The sequence below is a fragment of the Lutra lutra genome, chromosome 13, assembly GCF_902655055.1.
Source record: "Lutra lutra chromosome 13, mLutLut1.2, whole genome shotgun sequence".
Lineage (NCBI taxonomy): Eukaryota > Metazoa > Chordata > Mammalia > Carnivora > Mustelidae > Lutra > Lutra lutra.
Window position 1 is genome coordinate 85,232,806 of NC_062290.1, and position 20,673 is coordinate 85,253,478.

The following is a 20,673-nucleotide window of genomic DNA, read 5'->3' on the forward strand; positions in this document are numbered from 1 at the left end:
TCGGGGCCTTCGTGAAAAGCCTGGCACAGCCCCAGAGCAGGGGCTGGAGAAGAGAGAGGGAACAGGAGAGGAGGCGAGAACATCAGAGGACATCAGAGAGGAACTTCTGAGCAGAGTCGCGTTGTTATCTCCCCCACTTGATTTCAGGGAACACCTACTAGATGCTCATCGAGCTTTGGCTGAATTAACCACATGGGCAATTTTTGAACCAGATTAGGAGGAGGGGACCCCAAGTCCAACCACAAGCGGGACAGAAGCCATGGACCCCTTTCCTGGCCTGAGCCCTAAAGCAGCTGCTCCTTCCTCCCACTTACTCTAGTCTGGATGTTTTTCTCGGTGCTTGATGAAGTTAAAATAAGCCCTCTCTGGGGGGAATCGCAGGCGTTCAAATTGGATTGGCACGCAGACGTCGAGCAGTTGGTGGCAGGAGCCTGGGGACCTGGAGAGCAGGTTTTCGCTGGAGGGGACATGAGCTTTATTTCCCTCTTGGTTGCTGACAAGGAAGCAGCTGTCCTTCCCTGATTATTTTTACCTCAAGTCACAGCCGCTGACGCTGAGCCTCCCCAGTGCCCGCCCGCCTGCCAGGACCAGGTGAAGAGCCCAGCGCCCTGGCCCAGCTCTGCCATGAGCCTCGAGCTCCACCTACCGCCACCTTCAGACAGGACCAGAAGACAGCCCTCGGTCTCAGGTCCAGACCCGTCCACTCCAAGGTGGGGTCCCTGCCCGGAGGAGAGAGAGCCAGAGCAGTCTTAAAGAATATCTGGAACATAAAGTAATTATTTAATTAATGAATGAAAAAGAAAAATATTCATGACCAATTCTCCTTCCTACCACAACAGCTCCTTCATTGTTTTTGCATTAGTTCAGACTTTTAGTTTGATAAGACTAAACCCAAATATCACTTTGCTGTTCACTAAGTGCTTCCAAATCTGTCATGTCATTCTAACCTTGAAAAGCCCAACAGGTGGGTGTCATTAGCTCCATTTTATTGCTAAGGAAATGGAGGCTCAGAGGTCAAGAGGCTTGACCTGAAATCACAGATACACAAACAGAGTGGGAGAAATGGGATTCGAATCCCTGTTTGTCTACCTTCAAATCCCGTATACCATCCAGTGTATTTTCATGTCTTTGTCCATGTACCAGTTGAGAATGGTCCCAGCTGCAACTAACAACAGTGCTTTAAATAAATGGGGTTACTTTCCTTATATAACAAAAGACTGGCAGTAGGTGGTCTCAAAGTTGGAAGGCTGCACAATGATGTTATGGACCCATGGTATGTCAGTCTTGCTGTTCCTATCATTCTTAATAGATTGCCTTTTGACATAATGTGTTGTAGCCTCGTGGTCACAACATGGCTGCCACAGCTCCAGGCACCTCACCTGCGTTCAAGACAGAAGAGATTTTTTTTTTTTTAAGATTTTATTTATTTATTTGACAGACAGGGATCACAAGTAGGCAGAGAAGCAGGTGGGAAGAGAGAGGAAGGGAAGCAGGCTCCCCACTGAGCATGGGGCTTGATCCCAGGACCCTGAGATCATGACCTGAGCCAAAGGCAGAGGCTTTAACCCACTGAGCCACCCAGGCACCCCAAGACAGAAGAGAATTTTTTTAAAAGAAGAGATTAGGAAGAGAGGATGGTGAAAACAGTAACAATCCCTGTTATCAGAAAAGCAAAATATTTCCCTGAGTTCCGCCAGAAGACTTTGGTTTACATCTTAGTGGTAACATGACAACCCACAGCTGCAAGGGAGGCTGAGAAAGAGCATTTTTTTTTAAAGATTTTATTTATTTATTTGACAGACTGAGATCACAAGTAGGCAGAGAGGCAGGCAGAGAGAAAGGAAGGAAAGCAGGCTCCCTGCGGAGCAGAGAGCCCGATGCAGTGCTCGATCCCAGGATCCCAGGATCATGACCTGAGCTGAAGGCAGAAGCTTAAACCCACTGAGCCACCCAGGCGCCCCGAGAAAGAGCATTTTGAAAACAGAGGAGAAGGATGCAAATGCTATATCAGTCACCAACAATATCTACCCGTCTACACGGAGTTGTACTTAGTTGTAATTATATGATTGCTTTTTTTGTTTGTTTGTTTCCTACTTTTCTTACTTCCTGCTTCTTTCTTTCTTTTTTTTTTTAAATTGAGGTATAATTAAGATACAACATACTAGTTTCAGGTGTACAGATAGTGATTAAATATTTGTCTAGATTGCAAAATGATCACCACCATAAGTCTAGTTAACATTCATCACACCATACATACAAGAATTTCTTTTCTTTTTTTTTAATCTTTTTTTTTTAAGATTTTATTCATTTGTTTGACAGACAGAGATCACAAGTAGGCAGAGAGACAGGCAGAGAGGCGGGGGGGGGGGGGGGGAAGCAGGCTCCCTGCTGAGCAGAGAGCCCGATGTGGGTCTTGATCCCAGGACCCTAAGATCATGACCTGAGCTGAAGGCAGATGCTTCACCAAATCAGCCACCCAAGCACTCTAGAGAGAAAATCTTAAGCAGACTCTCCACTGAGCACAGAGTCTGACAGCGGGCTTGATCCCAAGATCCTGAGATCATGACCTAAGCCGAAACCAAGAGATAGACACTTAACTAACTGTGCCAAGTAGGCACCCCTTTGATGCTCTTAATATAGTACTCTGTTGGTTTCCAAGAGGATTGTGCCATTCTGCCTGGTGTAAAAGTACTTGGATATATCGATTTCACTGCAACTGTGTCAGCACAGAGTTTTTCCGTTTTAAAATGATACCTTAAAGTTGCTTTTTTAATTTTCACTCCTTTGATTAAAATTGAGGAGGAGCACTTTTTTCCCCAGGTATTTTTCTATTTGTTTTTCTTCTTTGGTAAAGTATTTGTTCATTTCTTTATCCAGTAATCTTTGAGAGTGAGAGAATCATTTTTATAGAAATGGCCAGTATCAATATTATTGATACTGGTATCAACTCTGGAAATATTACAACTCAACTTCTTCATTTGATCTTACAAATTCCTATAAGTGGGGAATAGGATCCAAGTGACAGAACAGGAGACCTGGGCTCAAGAAGCCCGTGCAGCTACACATCTTCTGTCCGGCGCTTTTTCTTGCACACTATAGTTATTTTTTAAAATAAAAGTTTACTGGGATGTAATTCACATTCCATGCAACTCACTCATTTAAAGTATACAACTTGGGCACCTGGCTGGCTCAGTGTGTTAGCCTCTGCCTTCAGCTCAGGTCATGATCCCGGGGTCCTGGGATCAAGCCCTGTATCGGGTTCTCTGCTCAGCAGGGAGCCTGCTTCCCCTGCCCCCCCCCCCCGCCTACTTGTGATCTCTGTCAAATAAATAAGTAAAATCTTAAAAAAAAAAAGTATACAACTTAATGGTTTTTAGGACATTCACACAATGGGGCAACCATGACCACAATCAATTTTAGAACACTTCATTGCCCACCCCAAAAGAAACTCTGAACCCGCTAGAATTCACTGTCATGTCAGATCGAGATAAAAGTTATTTTAAGCTTAGAGAGAAGTGATGGGGGGAGGCTGCTTGAGGAAAGTGAAGGCTTAGGCTGTGCCATGGATTTGCTATGTGACCATAGGTCACTTTCCCTCTCTGGTTCTTGGTTTCCCCTAATACAAATAGACATTTATTGAGCACCTGCTGTGTGCCAGGTTCCACACCAGGCATGTCACAGATATGCACTACCATTCTCTCTAAACTGGGATAAGAAGCCCCGAAGAGAGGAACCAAGACCAAGAGTAGAGATGTGGTCATTTGGGTCCCTATGCTTGTTGACCACAGAAAGGGGCCCAGAATGGAGCATGGGGCTGGCCTTGGCTCCCAGCTCAAGGCCTCTGCATCAGCTGCCTCTGGCTTCTGGAGCTGCCCTAGTGACAGGTAAGGACATGTGGGGACATGTGGAGACAGGTGGGGACAGGACTAGGAAGAGATGAGAATGGCTGGAAACAGCTTGGCAAGAAGTAGTTGCTTCAGTATCCTGGGGCCATAATGACTGTGGGTGATTATGGCCTGTGGGTGGCAGGTGTGAGGGTCCACTAAGCAGAATCCTCTTCCCATCACCCCCCATACCAACCCCCCAGGCACATGCACCCCAATCTTAGAGTCACAAGGCATCTGTCTGGGTATGCCTAGATCTGTTAGATCATTCCTTCAGTCCTTCAATAAACACAAGTACTCACTCTGGCAGGCCCTGTCCCTGGCGCTGGGGAGGCGGCGGCGCGGGGTGGGGCAGTAGAGTGAGGCAGACAATTTTCCAGCATTTACAGGGATCTGAGGTTCCTGAAACAGTTTAATATTGGGGACAGGGAAGGTATCCTAGAAGGTCTAAGCTGAGACCTGAAGGATAGGTAGAAATGAGCCACAAAAGACTTGGAGGAGGAGGACTCCTGCCTATTCCTGGACAAAGGAACAGCCTGTGTAAAGGCCCCGGGGTGTGAACTGACAGAGGTTCCCTCTGGCTACAGGCTGGGCTATGGAGTGTGATGGGGAAGAGGCATGGAGACAGATCATGTTAGCCACATGCAGACCTTGGATTTCCTCCTGGAGCACCAGGGAGCCACAGAGGGGTTTTGAGCAGGGGAGGGACAGGAGCAGATGGAAATTTTACAGAGCTCACTCTGCCTGCTGGGTGGAGGAGGGGCTGGAGTGGGCAGGAAGGGAGGCAGGCTGGTTCTGGGCACGTCGGTTTCTCAGGAACCAAGGTGTGCACTGGTGGGGGGAGGGGAAGGGGCTCTTCTTTTACGTACAGAGCAGGAGGCCAGTGCCACCAGAGAAAAGTGACAACTGGGTCAGGTTGTGGGGCTCCCCCAACCCTGACACTCACACGTCTCGCCTCATAGCCACCCTTTATGTCCCTGAGAAGAGGGGGTGATTCTCTACATTCTCTGTGAGAAGACACAGGGCACAGAGACTGGCCCAGGTCACAAAAAAGTTGGCTGATGGCCAAGTTCCAATTCTGTTGGGCTTGTGGCAACCCCAAGGTGAAAGTGTCCCAGCTGCCAGTTCCTCTTTCCAAATTCCTATACTTGGACTGTGGACAACTTAGCTGAGGAGACAGGGCAGGGCCATGCCCCAGGATGAGCACACCGCTGGCTGCTCCCATGCCCCCCCCCCATCGACAAAGACAATGAGCCCAGGGACCCCAGTGGCTATCACTCACTCACAGCCTCCAGGCCCTATGTAAGGAGACAAGAGGCCTGTCAGAACCACCGCCACAGGCACGATGAATGGCCCTGGGCTGCCGGTCGGACAATACCCAGGCTCTGGGGTGGAGAGATTAGGCTAGAACAGCGCCCAAACAGTGTGGGTCCATGGAGGCCCCCACCCCCAACTCCTGCCCCCTGGTACTTAGCCATCTCCAGGGGTGACTCCCAGGAAATGTGACCCCACTGAAGGAAGAGGGTTGGCCCAGAGCCCCCAGGCAGGGACATTACTGAGGCTGGGAATGTCGTAACTCAGGCGACAGGGCAGAGAGATTGGGGCTGGGAATGGGGAAGGCCGGGAGAGTTAGAAGGTGTACAAAGGAAGCTGGGAGAATTAGGGTAAATACCAAGCCCACCCCACCCACAGAGAGAAAGTGGCAGACCTGGGCTTCGTCTTTTCCTTGCTGCCCGGAGCCCTGTGTTCTCTCTGGGCTCAGTTAGCACGTATGTAAAAATGCCCCCCCACCAAGAGTCCCTGTCTTGAATGACAGTGTAAATGCGGGAGGGCCCAACCGGACCAGGCAGCAAGGGCTCCATTCTGGGTGGGATGCTGGTGGGCCACAAAGACAAGGGACAGCCAAGTCCTGCAGACATTCTGTAGGGCCAGGAACCAGGGAAATGCTCAGGACTCTGCCCCAATGGGGACCTCCTATCTCCCGATTTTATTTTGCAAATTCTCAAACCTGGATAAAGCTAGAAGAGCCCACTGCACACCAATATATCATCCAGTTTGATTCCTTGCCCTTTCTTTCAAAAATAAATCATCATATGGGGCCCCTGGGTGGCTAAGTTGGTTCAGTGTCTGCCTGCTTTCGGCTCAGGTCGAGATCCCAGAGTCCCGGGATCAAGCTCAGCAGGGAGCCTCCTTCTCCCTCTGCCTCTGCCCCCTGCCCTTACTCTCTCATGCTCTTTCTCTCAAATAAATCTTTAAAAAACTAAATAAAAACTGTCATAAGATGCTAAATTCTGTTCTACATATTTTACTACAATAGAAGAAGTTGTGGGAGAAAAACCCATAAAGCACTGTTTGGCCACAGACTATTGTAACTGTAAGCAAAGTTTTGACAAGAACGATAAACATACTAAATGCCTGGTACGAGCCACAGGCTTTGTCAAGGTCACTTAAATCACACAGCAGCCCCTTGACATGTGTACTATTATCCACATGTCACAGATGGGGAAACCGAGGCTCAGAGAAATTGGGCAACGTTCCTGAGTCAGTCAAGATGAACTTGGATCGGTCTGACCTCCCTCCCAAGCCGGAAGTCTCCCTACTGAGGCCAGGGGGTGCCTCTGGTCCCAGCTGGAGGCCACTCAGAGCACCACCTCTGCATCCCTCCTCCCTCCCCTTAACCTACCTGGGCTCCTTCCCCCACCACCCACCTAGCCCAGGCTCTGCCTTCAGAGGCCAAAACCCTTTCATTTTAATTCCCCCCACCTCACACACGTGGATTCTCTCCCGCCCACCTCGCCCTCACCTTTTGAATGGTCTGGATGAAGACCCTAAGAGCCAGGTTCAAGGCCGGGCTCTGCCACCCACCAGCTGTCTAACTTGGAGAGAGCCCTCAGTCCTTATCTGGAAAATGGGTATGACAGTCCCTCCTCAAAGTGGAGTTAAAGGTTTAAAAAAAAAAAAAAAGGAGGTCTGTAGGGGGCTAGCTCAGGGCCCTGAACGTTCCTTCCTTTCCCACCGTCCAGCCGGAGATGCGGTTGGGAAAGTCCAAGGATCCTTCCACTTCCAGAAGTTTATTTGGGATCCAAGCCTCACAGAGCGACCCCTTCTAACCGAGTGCCTTTTCTTGCATGTTGTGGGGAGAAGCACAGCAGATCCCGTTCAGGAACCGAGGAACTCCCGGACACACCCCTTCTCCCCGCCCGGGCTCTCGGGCCAGCGGGAAGACTGGACAGTCCCGCGCGCATAGGAGGACGGGGCAGGGGGGGGGGGCGGCCTGACTCCAAGGGGCTGCCGCCAAGGGGCGGGGTCTCCTAGTACCGCCCCCCGCACCGCCCCGCGCCCGCGGGCTCCCCTGCCCGGTGGAGAGCCAGCACAGAGGTGCAGCCACCGGACCTCGGACCTCGTCTGTCCCCGAAACACTTCGCAGCGGCTGAGCCGGCCGTAGGCGCCTGGCCAGACGGAGCAGGTGAGGAGCTCGGCTCTGAATAGGGGAGGGGTCAACGCGGGTGAAGGAGGGGAGCCCTTGTCCTGGCTCATCAGCCTAGGAGGCATTCCCCACTGGGCCCTCACGGAGGACGGAAGGACATGCAGTGTCGCAGTGCCCACCGGACTTCGCATCTCCCTCTTGGGTGCCAAAGAGTGTACAGTGAGCGAGGAGGATGGGGCAAGGAGTTTGGGGTCGGGGGCGCAAATACAGGCAAACGCGAACAAGGGAATGAGGCGGTCCCCATTTATTGAGCCCATACTATGTGCCCAACACATGCTAGGGACCAAGCCTCAGTCTTGGACTCCTACCATTGCCCACCCACTGAAGGCGGGGGTGCAGGGTGGGCACAGGTGCTGTTTAAAAAGGGGAAAAGTGGGGCTCCTGGTTGGCTCCTTTGGTATGGCATGCAACTCTTGATCTCGGGGTGATGGGTAAGCTCCATCTTGGGTGTGGAGCCCACTTAATTTTAATTAATTGATTAATTAATTTTTTAAAAGGGGGAAAGTGACAATAAATTGGTGCTTTTCGGAATCCAGGCGTGAACCCCCGTGTATTCCTGTGCAGGAATGGGTCTGATTTCCACACTTAGCACTTTATCTGGAAAGGGGGAAAGGGTATGAATTGTCACTGGGGATGGCTCCAGACGTCCAGCTGGCATGAGGCCAACTGGTGGGACACAGTGGACCATTCTTTGTTCTCCAGTATTTTCTGGGACCCACTGGTGCTCGGCCACTGCTGGAGTAGAGACCCAGGAGGCCTAAAGCCCCCCAGACTGCTAAGAGTGACCCCCAAGCCACCCACAATTAGGGTATTCTCAGCTTACAGCAGCCTGTGGCCATCAGTGCAGGTGGAGGCCGTGACGGCAGGCTGATCTGTAGAAGGTGCCCCTGAAGGAGTGGAAGGCCAGTCCAGGCAAGAGGGACTGCACACCCCAAAATCTGGAGAAGAGATGCTGCCTGGAGAAATGGGGGCAGCTTGGGGGACAGGGGGAAGGTGACTGCAGGGGAGCTAGGAGGCAGGTGGATAGGGAGACTGGTGAGGCCAGCGAGCTCAGCAGAGGCCTCATGAAGCGGGGCCTTGAATGCCAAGCTGTGAGCCCAAAGAACACAAGGAAGTCTAACAGAGATCCTGTGCTCAGTTTCCACCTCTCTCTGGCCAGCCGGCTGCTGCTGCCTTCCCTCCCCACACCCAGCCGTTCCCAGCTCACCAGGGCTACAGCGTTCCCAGCTGTGGTCCTAGAAAGGGCTCCTGGAGACCATCCTTTTGTGCAAGCAAATGTCAAGTAGATGTGCCCAGCCCATCCTGGGCTCTCGGCCCAGTAAATTCTGGGAGCCAAACCTGGGGAAGTTGACCCTGCAGGAGACAGAGCGGGTAGCAAGTCAGGACGCTGAATGTTCATTCGCTTTTTTCCTTCTTCAGTCCACAGTGGCCACATCTGTGACCCTTGCTGTCCCTCCCCTGTCCCTGCTGGATTCCGAATGGCCTCCTGGTGCTACTGCCTCGTCTACCTCCTGGTACCTGAACATGGAGGATGGGGGTGGGGTGGCCAAGGGGATCAAAGCTGCTGGCTTCCAAGTGGGCACCTCTGAGGTCACTGTGAAGGTCACACGAGATAAGCCTTTGGCAATAATAATAGAGTAAAAGCATCCACTGCTTTTACACTGCATCCTTTTACATTCATTCAACAGCTTGTTAATTCCTCACAGGGGGTGGGGGCGGATGGAGAAGGGAGTGGAGGGGGGCTGGAGGACAAGCTCAAGGCAGTAAAACACCCTGCCCAAAATCCCCTCTTGGTGGGACTGGAACCCAGGTCTGACTCCAGAGCCTGGAGCTTCCAACGCCTCCTGCAGGAGCACACAGTAGATAATCAGTAACTGGCTGACCCAGCCCCAAACTGTCTGCTTCTTTCTCAGATAAGGAGTCTCTCTGGGACCCTCTCCAACTCACCAGCTGAATCAAGGGGCTCCTGGGTCACAGGTTGGTATGAGGGTCCCAGAGGGGTTCCTCCATCCTCCAGCTCAGCCAGCCTGTGGTCCACCTGGTGCATTGGTGTCTAAGGCAAAAGAAGGGAGGAGATGCCGTTTAGTTCAGCCCCATCATCCCCGGACCCTGGAATGAAAGTTTCAACCGTGTCCATCTTATTCTTGGCTCTAAAGAGATGACAAAACAGGCTCAGCAAAGGGACTAGACCTGACAGGTCACAGAGCATTGAGCTGCAAATGACTCCTAGCTCAGTGCGCATGGCCGGCCCCACCGGAAGGGTCACATGGCCCACACCCTGCTCTCCCACACTCTCTCCTCTGACCCTGCAGCTCCAGTGGGTCCCGGGGAGGTGGTGGAGACTGCGGATGGGGTGTGCAAGTTTCCAGGGCAGCACCTGACCTGGTGGCAGGCTCAAGAGGCTTGTGAGCAGAGGTTTGGCCACCTGGCACTCGCGCCCCCTGCTGGGGCCCTGGCTCTACGGCTGCCCAACCCCATCTGGGTGGGCCAAAAAGAGGGCTCTCTTCGGAGAGCCCCGAAAAGGCGTGAGTGTGGGCCCAGGACTTGGGAGGAGGAGGCGGGGGTGCGGGGGTGCAGAGGCTTTGGCAACCTCCAGAGATGGAGCCCACAGTGATAGTCCTCTTGGGTTGAGCTCAGAAGTCCCCGTTGCATCTCCAGTTCCCTTGTCCTGGACTAAAACAGAGGGTTGACCGCATGGGTATGAGCACAGGAGCCCCCATTTCTTCCTTCCCGAGAGAAGGAGATACCCCAAAGCCCACAAGGGGCCCTGCAGCTACGCCAGTGGGTAGCCAGAGGCTGTGCGCCGCTGGGAACACTGAGGGGCCGACCCGCGTGTCCCCGCAGGCGCGCTCACGTCGGCCGCGCTGGTGTTCGGGGAGCGGACGGCGGACAGGGCGGCACGGCTGCGGTGGCCCCTGCCCGCGCTGGGGGCGCTGACTGCGTGCGCGCACGTGCAGTGGGACCCCGCCTCGCCCGACCCCGCGGCGCTCTTCTCCCTCGCCGCGCCCCGCGCTGCCCAACGCGCTGCAGCTGCGAGCCTTCGCCGAGCCCGGCGGCGCGGTGCACGCGGCGCTGGTGGTGCGCGGCCACCACGCGCCCTTCCTCGCCGTCTTCCGCGCCGACGGCCGTTGGCACCACGTGTGCGCCACGTGGGAGCAGCGCGGCGGGCGCTGGGCGCTGTTCGCCGACGGGCGGCGGCGCGCCGGGGCGCGGGGACTGGGCGCGGGCCACCCGGTGCCGGCAGGCGGCATCCTCGTGCTGGGCCAGGATCAGGACTCCCTGGGCGGCGGCTTCTCGGCGCGCGATGCCTTCAGCGGCAACCTCACCGACTTCCACCTGTGGGCTCGGGCGCTGAGTCCCGTGGACCTGCGGCGGGCGCGAGCCTGCGCGCCGCCAGCCGTCGGCCTGCTCTTCCGCTGGGACTTGGGCGCCCTGGACGTCACGCCCTCGCTGCTGCCGCCCCTGCGGGTGCGCCTTCTCTGTCCGGGTACGGCCCGCCCCGCCTTTGGGCTGCTAGGCCCCGCCCTCCAGTTGCTGGGTTCCGCCCCCTGGTTGCTGGGTTCCGCCCCCTGGCTCCCGCAGGCTCCCTTCTGAGCTCGCGACCCAGCCCACATCTCTCGAACCTGGCCACGCCCAGCTCTGGTCACGCCCTCCCCAAGCAGGTCAGGCAAAAATACCCAGTCCGAGTAGCTTAACTAGGCTCACCCCTTAGCTGCCTTGCCCCACCTTGTGCTGGCTGCAGCACCCTTCACCCAGGTTCCCATATTGCCCCCTAAGTCAGGGACTGTGCGTTTTAGCCCCCAAAGGTGTAGAAGTGCCTTTACAGCCCGAACAGGCCGGTGGGTCACAGGGGCTCCTGGGGAGCCACGATACGGTCCTGACCCCTGTCCCATCCCTGCCAGTGCCTTCAGAGGAGTGCCCTACGTGGAACCCAGGATCCCATACTGAGGGCTCTTCGCTCTGCCTTCAACCACGGCCCTTCCTCTGCTGCTATCGGACAGGTGATTCCTTGCAGTGCCCAGGGCTCTGCTGAAGGGGAGGCCGGGTATGGACAAGTGTAGGCCAAGGGGGAGTAAGCAGTTGGCACAAACTGGGAATTCAGAATCTTCTCGAAGTTTCAGGGCCTCCTTGGAGTCCAAACTACAGGACGGGGTAGGGGTGGAGCCAGAAAGACCTGGAGGTGAATCCCAGCTGTGTGTCCCTGGGCAAGTGATTTTGCTATCATATGACTCAGTTTCCCCATCTAGAACACTGTAAGGGTCCAGACACGTAGCAGTGAACATGCTCTTCCTCCTAGAGCAGCAAATGGTGGATGGGGCACCTCTGGGCTGTGTCGCTCAGGACCCAGCCTGGCCTCCCCTCCTTTGCAGAGACTTACCAGCGGCTGCAGGATGCCCCGTCATGGCCTGGCCAGGATGTTATCAGCCGAGTCAATGCCTTGGCCAACACCACTGTGGTGAGCCCCCCATCCAGGGAGCTGAAGAATTGGGGACACTCTGCGTCACCTTCCTGCATCTTAGCTTCCTCACCTACAAAGGGGACACCCCACCTAACATGTCTTCAGCAATCAAGATTGTTCATATTCCCTATTTTGGAGCCTTTGAGAGCTGGGGGCTTGTGATATGTTTGACATGGGCCACCAAGAAGACCCTAGTGGGGCACAAGTGTGGCTTGCGCTGGGAGATCCCTCTTAACAGCCAGATCTGCCACAAGGAGCTCCTCTGCCCACAGCTCCTCCCGGACCCTCTCTCTGAAGTCCATGGACACCTGTCGCCGGCTGAGGCCTGCAGCTTCCTGGGTATCCTGGAGAGAGTCCTGGCAAAGGAGGCGGCTCCCCTGGGGCCCGCGGCACTGCTGGCCGTCATCCACTTCCTGAAGAGGGTGACAGCCCTTGGGGCTGGGGAGCCAGACCCCTTGACAGGGCCCTGGGAGCAGCTAGGCCAAGGCATCGTGTCCGTGGCCAGCTTGGTCCTGGAGGAGCAGCTGGCCGGCACGTGGCTCTCAGTCAGCGAGGTGAGGCGGGCAGGGCTGGGGGTGGGGGCGGTGGGGGAGGCCTGGGCTCCCATTCCGTCCTTGCCTCCAGCTTCTTGTGTAGCCATGGGCCAGTCAGCACCCGTTGCGGAGCTTTATCTCTCCGTCTATCAAAAGAAGCTCCTCTTTAAAAAAAAAAAAAAGAGAGAGAGAGAGAGAGTTTGTTTTTGTTTCTGTTTTTGTTTTTGTTTTTTTGAGAGAGAGAGAGCCAGAGAGAGAGAAAGCAAAAGCAGGGGGAGCAGCAGAGGAAGAGGGAGAAGCAGACTCCCCGCTGAGCAGAGATCCTGATGTGGGGCTCGATCCCAGGACCCTGGGATTGTGACCTGAGCTGAAGGCAGACGCTTAACCCACTGAGCCACCCAGGCGCCCCAGAAGTTCCTCTTTTATCTGTTACGAAAGTTGGACTCCCACACACAACCACGCTTGAAGAATAGTTTCTACAGTCGAAAATAAGAGCCACTAATCCATAAGGACCTCCCCCATATCCAAGAGTCTGGCGACCCCCCTAAGAGGGAGGATGTCTCTGCTGAGTGTTCAGCCATCTTGTCTTCCAAAGCAGCCCAGACGCTCAGGAGAACAGGACAGCTGCTATCCAGATGGCAAGGGCGTTGGAAACATCCTCGGGCAGAAGTGGCTGTAGGCTTGGGAGCAGTCGGCCTAGAGAAGGGAGAGACGAGGGGTCATAGACATCCCCTGAAAGTCTCTGGGGCAGGAGGAGCAGAGGTGGTGCCTCTTGGCCTGAGAGGACAGAACCGGGCCCGAGGCTTGGGGACGGGCTGGAGATGACACAACAGGTGGCCTTGGTTCCACAGAATGCCTCCCTCGGGGAAGTGAGCTTCGGAGGGTGCCCCGATGGCAAACGAGCGGCCAGCAGGCACGGAGCTCTGGGAGGCCTTTGCCTGGGCTAGCACCGATGATGGCTCAGGAGAGGCTCGGAGAGGACAGAGGAGGCCCATGGGTCCGGGCCTCAGACACCAGCCTGAGGACCCAGGACTCGATCCTGGAGGCCCTGAGCAGCCACCAAGTGTCTGGAGCAGGCCGGCCACTTCACATATCCCTGGGAACATGTTCACAACCGGTCAGGGCGGGTGGCAGCAGGATGCAGAGCGGGGAGGGGCTGAGGTGCGGCTCCTTCCAGGTGGTCGGTGGCCCCATGGCCTTGGTGGCAAGTGTCCAGCGCCTGGCACCCGTGCTGAGCACCGTGCTGACCTCCGAGCGGCCGGGACTGCGTATCCAGCGCCATGGAGCTGGTGAGCCTGTGAGCCACCCGTCCCACCCAGCTGGGCCCTCGGAGCTCAGACGTCTCTTCTCAGCCTCCATCACTTCCAGTCAGTCTCCTGCCTTTGCCTGCGCCGTGCCCTCCCTCCAGATGCCCTCTCTCCCTTGACCTCCTAGCAGACTCCTATCTATCCTTCAGAACCTGGCTGGAGCATCAGCTCCTCCGGGAAGCCTCCTGTGGTTTTAGCTCTCCTGACAGTCATTTCCTCCTTCTGCCAACACCCCATATGCAAACACATCTTTTTGCATTTGTGGTGATGACCTCCTTCCTCCTGAGTCCCCCTGAGTACCAGGACCGTCTCTGAGCCATTTCTGCCTGTCAGGCCAGACCCCAGTACACACTCAGTGTTTGTGGATTGATGGTTGGAACTTTGGCAAAAACCTGTGTTCTTTGGGAACCCATCGGTTTCTGGGGTGCATTGGTATTCGGATCCTGGCCCCCAGGAATGCCTCTCAGTGATTCCCCTCTTCTGGACTTGAAGGAGAGGGGAAGCCGACCCTGCCGCGGTGTCTGGTTCAGCAGAAAGACCTCCCTCCGGAGGTCCAGCCACCCAGCCCTGTTTGATCCCAGGTCTGGAGGTGCGGAGCCTACACCTGGGGGAAGCCAGCAGAGAGGGCTGTGTGTTCACGATGCCCCATGGACATCCGGAGGGGCCCGGCCACATCCGTATCCCCGCGGGAGAAGTGGAGCGGCTCCTCAGGAAAGGTGGGTACGGAGGGTGGGAGGGGGGGAGTGGGTTCTTCTTGGGGTCTGGGTCAGCTTGTGTTGCTAACTCTGCTACTTTGGATAAGTCACCTCACTGTTCAGAGCCTGTTTCCTTGCCTGGAAGACTGTCCTCTTTGTACTTGCCTTGCGGGTGATTATGAGGTTAAAAGCACTTGTCACATCATAGATGTTCGCTGCGTCTCCTCCACTGAACCACACGTTGCCTCTTGGAAGCGGGTGGTGGAGGAGGCCCTCAGCTTGCTGCCGCCCGGGGCGGGAGGATCAGGACATGCAGCAAAGGGCCTTAGAGCTGCCGGGTTAAGTGCATGAGCCGTGGCTGGTTTTGGAATTCTGGTTCCACTACTTATTAGCTGTGTGATCTTTGGGAAAGCAATTAATCTCTATGAGCCTCAGTTTCCCTGTCTGTAAGGTGAGCAGAGCATCTCCCTCGGGGCCAACCCGTGGCACTTGCTCAGACACAGGGTGGGGTCTTGGGCCCCCTCCCACTCAGCCAGGCCTCTCCAGAGTCACCGTGATCCACAGCTGGTTCAGCTCCAGTATCTTCCAGCACACCCTAGGGGAGCCCGGCCTAGAGCCCCAGGCCCCTGACAGCTCAGAAGAGGCAAGCAAGGTGCAGAGGTGAGTGGGGCCCAGCCAGTAGGCTGCTGAGGGTCTGGATCCCCTCCCCAGGGAGGGCCAGGCCTCCATCCCATGCCAGAGCCCTCATTCTGAGAGGCAAATCTGCCTTTAGCACCCAGAACCAAACCCTCCCCATCCCCAACACACACAACGCTGGGCGTGCCCCTGGAACCTGGCTCGACCACTGTCTGGGTCCAGGCTTCAGTGTCAAGACTCAGGGAGAAGACAAGACTTACTGAATTTCCTAGGAAGTCCCCAAGGCAAAACTGGAACTCGTATGCCCTAATTCCAAGCACAGGACATTTCCTGATGCTTCTTTGGACACAGAGGGTGTCATCTCTGCATATCAAGGCCATCCACAACCTCTCCTGCACAGCCAGCTGGTGCCCTTAAAAACTCCCTTTCTTCCACAGGTTTCTAAGCACCCGGCTAGGCTCGGCCATCATCTCCTCTGAGGTATGGGATGAGACCGGGGAGGTCAGCACATCCGTGACGTTTCACCTGAAGCACCAGGCCCAGGTACTGGGCATGGGGGGTACTTCTGGGAACTGCCACCACACTACACTTATCCTGGTTTGGTGTCCCCCTTCCCCAATATGCATTCAACTGAACCAAGGTCTAAAAATGTACAAGAGAAATACTCATTCCCAAGGTACCCCATTGTATTCCAGGACCTGAAAGGAAATTGGTTTATTACACACTCACTCTGTGCTGGGGGACTTAAATAAGCAACGTCCATGTAATTCTCCAACTGCCCATTCGACACAGCAAAGAGTGAGCTTGGCGGAGGGGCTGTGATGGGCCCCAGCCTATAAGTGGCAGAGCTGGGATTTCATTATCAGTGTGCATGACTCGAAACGTTGGTGTTTCCCATTGGAACATCCAGGGACATGTGCAGAAACCTGCACAACCACGTGCTCCTGAGAGCTGGAAGAGCCCAAGTGTCCACCAAGGGGGACTGGGCAAAAAGCCATATGCAGCTACGCCCTGGAATCGTCCATCCCCTAGGGTTATGCAAGGAACAGGTCTTCTTCTATAAACTGATCTGGAAAGATCGCCAAAAAACCTTGCTTCATTTCATCACATGCAATACACACATTCCTTCCTGCTTTTGCAACGTTAGTTTCAGAGAAATCTAAAGTTGGCTTTTACCCACGACCACTAATCCTAGACACGAACACACACATACACACCCCGCACAGTTTATCAGTCTTCGGTATGTCATCCCAAGACTGTAAAAATCAATCTCCATACACTGCAGTGTCCATTTTAACTATACAACGTGGTGGGTTTTGACCCGCATATACACTCAGGGACCACTATCCCAAGCAAGGTAAAGACCATTTCCACCTTCCCAACGGGCTTCTTTGTGTCCCCCCCGCCAGGCAGGTTTCCCTCCCTTTCACCCCAGGAAATCACTGATCTGCTTCTTATGACTGTAGATTCTGTCTGTCTTTTCCAGCGTTTCCCATAAATGGAACCATAGTGTACGCTGTGTCACTGGGGGTTTTTGGAGAATCATCCATATTGTTTCCCATTTCAGTAATTTGCTTCTCTTTACTGCTGAGTAAGATTCCACTATATGGACATACTATGATTAGTTTGTCCTGATTTCTATAGTTTTTTCTTAAATTTTTCCTAAAGCCGTAATTTTGTTTTTTTGTTTTGCCTTTTGCAAAATCCAAGTCCTGGCTCCTTCAGCTGAGTCACGTGAACTTTTGTGTTTCTTGCTTTCCCTGAAAGTGTTTTCTGCATTGTCTCAGTCACAGATGTCTCTTTGCCACCCTGTCTTTTGTCATGGCTGCTGAATCCTAGCATGTATAGGCTTTGACCAGGGTCAAGTCCAGAGCCACCCCTTCCCCAGCAAGGGTCCAAAATGAACTTGGGTTCTGCAGGGTTTTTTCGATTACACTGACCCTGCCTGACTCTGTCAGAAAGCAAGAGAGATCACAGAGGGAGAGGGACAAGCAGACTCCCCGCTGCACAAGGAGCCCAACACGGGGCTCCATCCCAGGACCCTGAAATCATGTCCTGAGCTAAAGTCAGACGCTTAACCAACTGAGCCACCCAGATGCCCCCAAAATCATCCATTTTAAAAGCAATCAACAGGTTTTCTTTATGTTCCCAGCACCCAACATAGATTCAGATACTTAGAAAAAAATATTACGGGTGAATGAATACATGGGGTGATAATTCAGTCAGCCCAAGAAATGCCACAGTCTCTAGAGAATCACAGAGTGGCCGAAACAGCATAACCAAGTCAGGGCCTACCCTCAGCTCTGTGCTGTGTGATCTTGGGCAGACTAACATCCCTCTCTGAAGCTCAATTTCCTCATCTGAAATTACATGAATTTATGCCTGTCTCCAAGGTTGTTATGAAGATCAGCCGCAATAAAGAACATGAACATGACACAGAGTCTCCTGTTCTAGTGAGGTCACACTGCTGTTACCCTTGTCCTTGTCCGTGGGGACATGTAGCCCAAGTCCTGAACTCAGGCTGCTTTCCCTGCCTGCACTGGGGCTGGTACCACAGGTTGCTTAATGACGTCTTATAAAATCCATGTAGTTGTCATTGTTTAATTACCAAAGAATTAATATGTTCATTATGACACATTCAAACTGAGACCTAGCCATGACTGAATTAGCATTTAATCCCAGACTTCTTGTGTGTATGTGTTCACAATTACATAGACCGTATGTATGTATTTTTTTTTACATAGTGAGTTCATACTATGCGTGATGATACGCAGCTTTTTTCTTTATTCAGCAAAGTATAACGGAGCTCTTTCCCTGACGATAGATAGAGACCTGTCTGTTCATCTTACCAGGTGCAGAGCTGGTCCCCAAGAGGGACGAGTCACAGTGGTTTAACCACTCCCCAAAGGATGGGCATTTAACTTGTTCCCAGTATTTCAATATCATACATGATGTTGGCACACCAGCCTCCTGCCCTTCCCCTCCCCTCTGCCTCCCCACTGGCCTTTTTCCTCACCTCTTCACCTGTGACCCATGCTGGGCAACCCCTGGTCCCTCCAACTCAGAGACCTCACCATCCCCCTGCACCCTCCTGGTCTCCGCTCTCCGTATGCATCCACGCCCCTGCCCCAGGCCCTCCGTATACACTCACACGCCTGCTCTGGCCCTGTTTCCTGCCCTCAGGCCTTCCCGCTGAGACTGGCGCAGCCTGTCTGTGCTTTCTGGAACTTCAGTATCAGGTGAGTTTCCACTTCCCAGTTCTTTAATTAAGGCAATTTGGTGTTAGTTGTTTTTTTTTTTCTTAAGCCATCCATTCTGCTTGAGGATGAGGTGTGTTTTGGGTCACCAGTCACCACCTGTCTTGCCTCGGGCCCCTCCCCAACTCCAGGACAAGCTGGAGCAAGAGAAGCTGTGACCCAGGAGATAGTGAGCTCCCCATCATGGGAGATACACGAGCTCACTCTGTGGGGTGCCTAGGGAGAGACCAATCTGTCAAATAGGTGTTAGACTTGATGATATGTCCCAGGCCAGGCCGCTTCGATGTTTGAAGGAGCGGAAGACGGTTCAGAGATGAGCCCCAGCTCCCAGCCCTGGATCCTTGGCTGAACGTCGATCACTGTCACTTAGTAATTAATGCCATTAATCAGTTGTAATCACTGGTCTTGGCCCCATGGCCCCCTATCATCCCTAAGAGCGTTAAGTCCATTTTACAGATGGGAAACTGAGGTCCCAGGAAGGGCAGAGGCTTGCCCAAAGTCGCAAAGCTGGTTAGAGGCAGAGTGGCTATGGGCCCCAAGCTTTGGAGAGAGGCTGTCCCCTGCTTGCCACCTACCCCCACCCCCACGTCCTTCCCATTTCAAGAACCCTTCTGTTCCCTGCCCTCCCCCAGCCTGGACACAGGGGGCTCATGGGCCACCGCTGGCTGCTCTGTGGCCACCCTGTACGAGGCCTCCACCGCCTGCTTCTGCAACCACAGCACCAACTTTGCGGTCCTGCTGCAGGTGTATGACGTTCAGGTGAGTCCCAGGGAGGTAGGGTTGGGACAGGGCCATGGGGGAAGGCGATGTCGGAACCAAGTCTTAAAGGGTGACCAAGAACTAAACAGAAAGGCATCCCCAGCAGAGGGCCAGTCTGAGCAAAGGCAAGGAGACTAGAAATGGCAGGCTGACTCCGACACATTTGAGAACTTCAACGTCTCTGGAGCTGCCTGTGCTGGGCCCAGGAGTGGAAGAAGATGGAGGGACTAGTGGCAGAGGTCAGAGCCCAGGATGCTCAGGCGCTCAGATGGCAATCCTATGGGTCCTATCTGCAGGGGACCGTCGTGAATGTGTTCAGCAGGTGTTGGCTTTGCCCCAAAGGCGCCCTCTGGTGCCAGGAGTGAGCTGGAGGGGCAGAGAGCCTCAAGGGGTCTGTGGGCAGGGGGCAGGCCCTGCATGGGGGGACAGCGGGCCAATGGAGGACACAGGACTGAAGGAGGAGGAGGGGGTCTGGGACAAAGGCCTGGGCTGCGGGGGGCATGGGGTGAGGGAGTCATCTCAGAGGTGGGTGGGGCAGGCCACGGGGCTGAGGGTTTCGGGGTGGGAGAGGTCTCAGCTGGAGACGAAGGGCCCGCAGGTGAAGCCATAGCTGAGATGAGGTCAGAAGTAACTGAGACCAAAGCAAGGGAGGTCCCTGGAAAGACCCAGCATTTACACCCAATCCCAAGAGCAGAGCGGGACCGGTGTGCTCACTAGAGCTGACAAGGGACTCACTTGCTAAGAGACTAAGTGACACAGCGCCAGAGGCTCAGGAACGCCAGGGTTCCTCGGCGTGTTGGGGAGCACACTAGAGAAACATGCTACAGACACATTTGTCCTGTAAAAGCAGAGAGTGGCCATGTTTGCGTGTGAGCTCCATGCCCCCTCCCCCCAGCGTGGAGGGGTTGTGACATGCCATCCTCTCCCTGTGGCTGCCTCAGTCACCTCCCAGCCAGGGTTCTCAGGAGCTTTGACATCAGCAAAAGCGGGACCAGTCAGGGCCAGGTTAGGGAGAGCCAGCGGGAGACGACAGGCGAATGCTCTTGTATTAAGTGCTTGCTGTATGTAAGCCTGGCCTTGCCGGCTGCTACCGTTGCCGTCCCTGGGTCACCGCAGACAAGGAGGTCTGGGGAGCCTTGCTGGGCTGGGACAGGGCGAGACCCGGTGTGCTCAGGTTGGGGCTGTGATGGGGTTACTGTCCTCCGGGGTCTTCGGCCTGCCCACAGAGGAGTGCCGAGGAGGAGTCACTGCTGAGGACACTCTCGTTTGTGGGCTGCGGCGTGTCCTTCTGTGCCCTGGCCACCACGTTCTTGCTCTTCCTGGCAGCCGGGTGAGACGAGCTCCCGTTGTGTCCATCCTTGTCCAAGAAGCCCCTGGCCCGGGGTCTCCCTTAGGGCTATGGGCCCCCATGAAACCACCATCTCTGTCTTCATTAGCTCACCCATGGGGACCCAAGCAGGCAGGGGCGGATAGTGGGTGGGGGCTGCTAGTGGTGACCTTGTTGACGGACCCCTGCCTGTCCAGGGTTCCCAAGTCAGAGCGAACCACGGTCCACAAGAATCTTACCTTCTCCCTGGCCTCGGCCGAGGGCTTCCTCATGGCCAGCGAGTGGGCAAAGGCCAATAAGGTGGGCACCCAGCAGGTGTGCTTGTGAGC

General features: G+C 54.6%; 1 protein-coding gene and 1 long non-coding RNA gene across 2 annotated transcripts in view; one reads left to right on the forward strand and one right to left on the reverse strand.

Moving 5' to 3' along the window:
* On the reverse strand, nt 1–9,642 carry LOC125083998 (uncharacterized). Its single transcript, XR_007122433.1, has 3 exons — nt 9,319–9,642; nt 8,579–8,724; nt 1–760 (listed from the first exon to the last, which is right to left on the reverse strand). It is a non-coding gene; the product is annotated as an uncharacterized LOC125083998 (long non-coding RNA).
* Nucleotides 8,850–20,673, forward strand: part of ADGRD2 (adhesion G protein-coupled receptor D2) — a 20,544-nt gene continuing 8,720 nt past the window's right edge. The window contains 17 exon segments of the mRNA XM_047701058.1: nt 8,850–8,885; nt 9,285–9,348; nt 9,684–9,896; nt 10,216–10,376; nt 10,378–10,858; nt 11,274–11,372; nt 11,742–11,827; nt 12,103–12,384; nt 13,541–13,652; nt 14,252–14,386; nt 14,902–15,025; nt 15,439–15,544; nt 15,960–15,968; nt 18,067–18,091; nt 18,896–19,017; nt 20,244–20,347; nt 20,542–20,644. Coding sequence (XP_047557014.1) covers nt 8,850–8,885; nt 9,285–9,348; nt 9,684–9,896; nt 10,216–10,376; nt 10,378–10,858; nt 11,274–11,372; nt 11,742–11,827; nt 12,103–12,384; nt 13,541–13,652; nt 14,252–14,386; nt 14,902–15,025; nt 15,439–15,544; nt 15,960–15,968; nt 18,067–18,091; nt 18,896–19,017; nt 20,244–20,347; nt 20,542–20,644 — 2,262 coding nt within the window.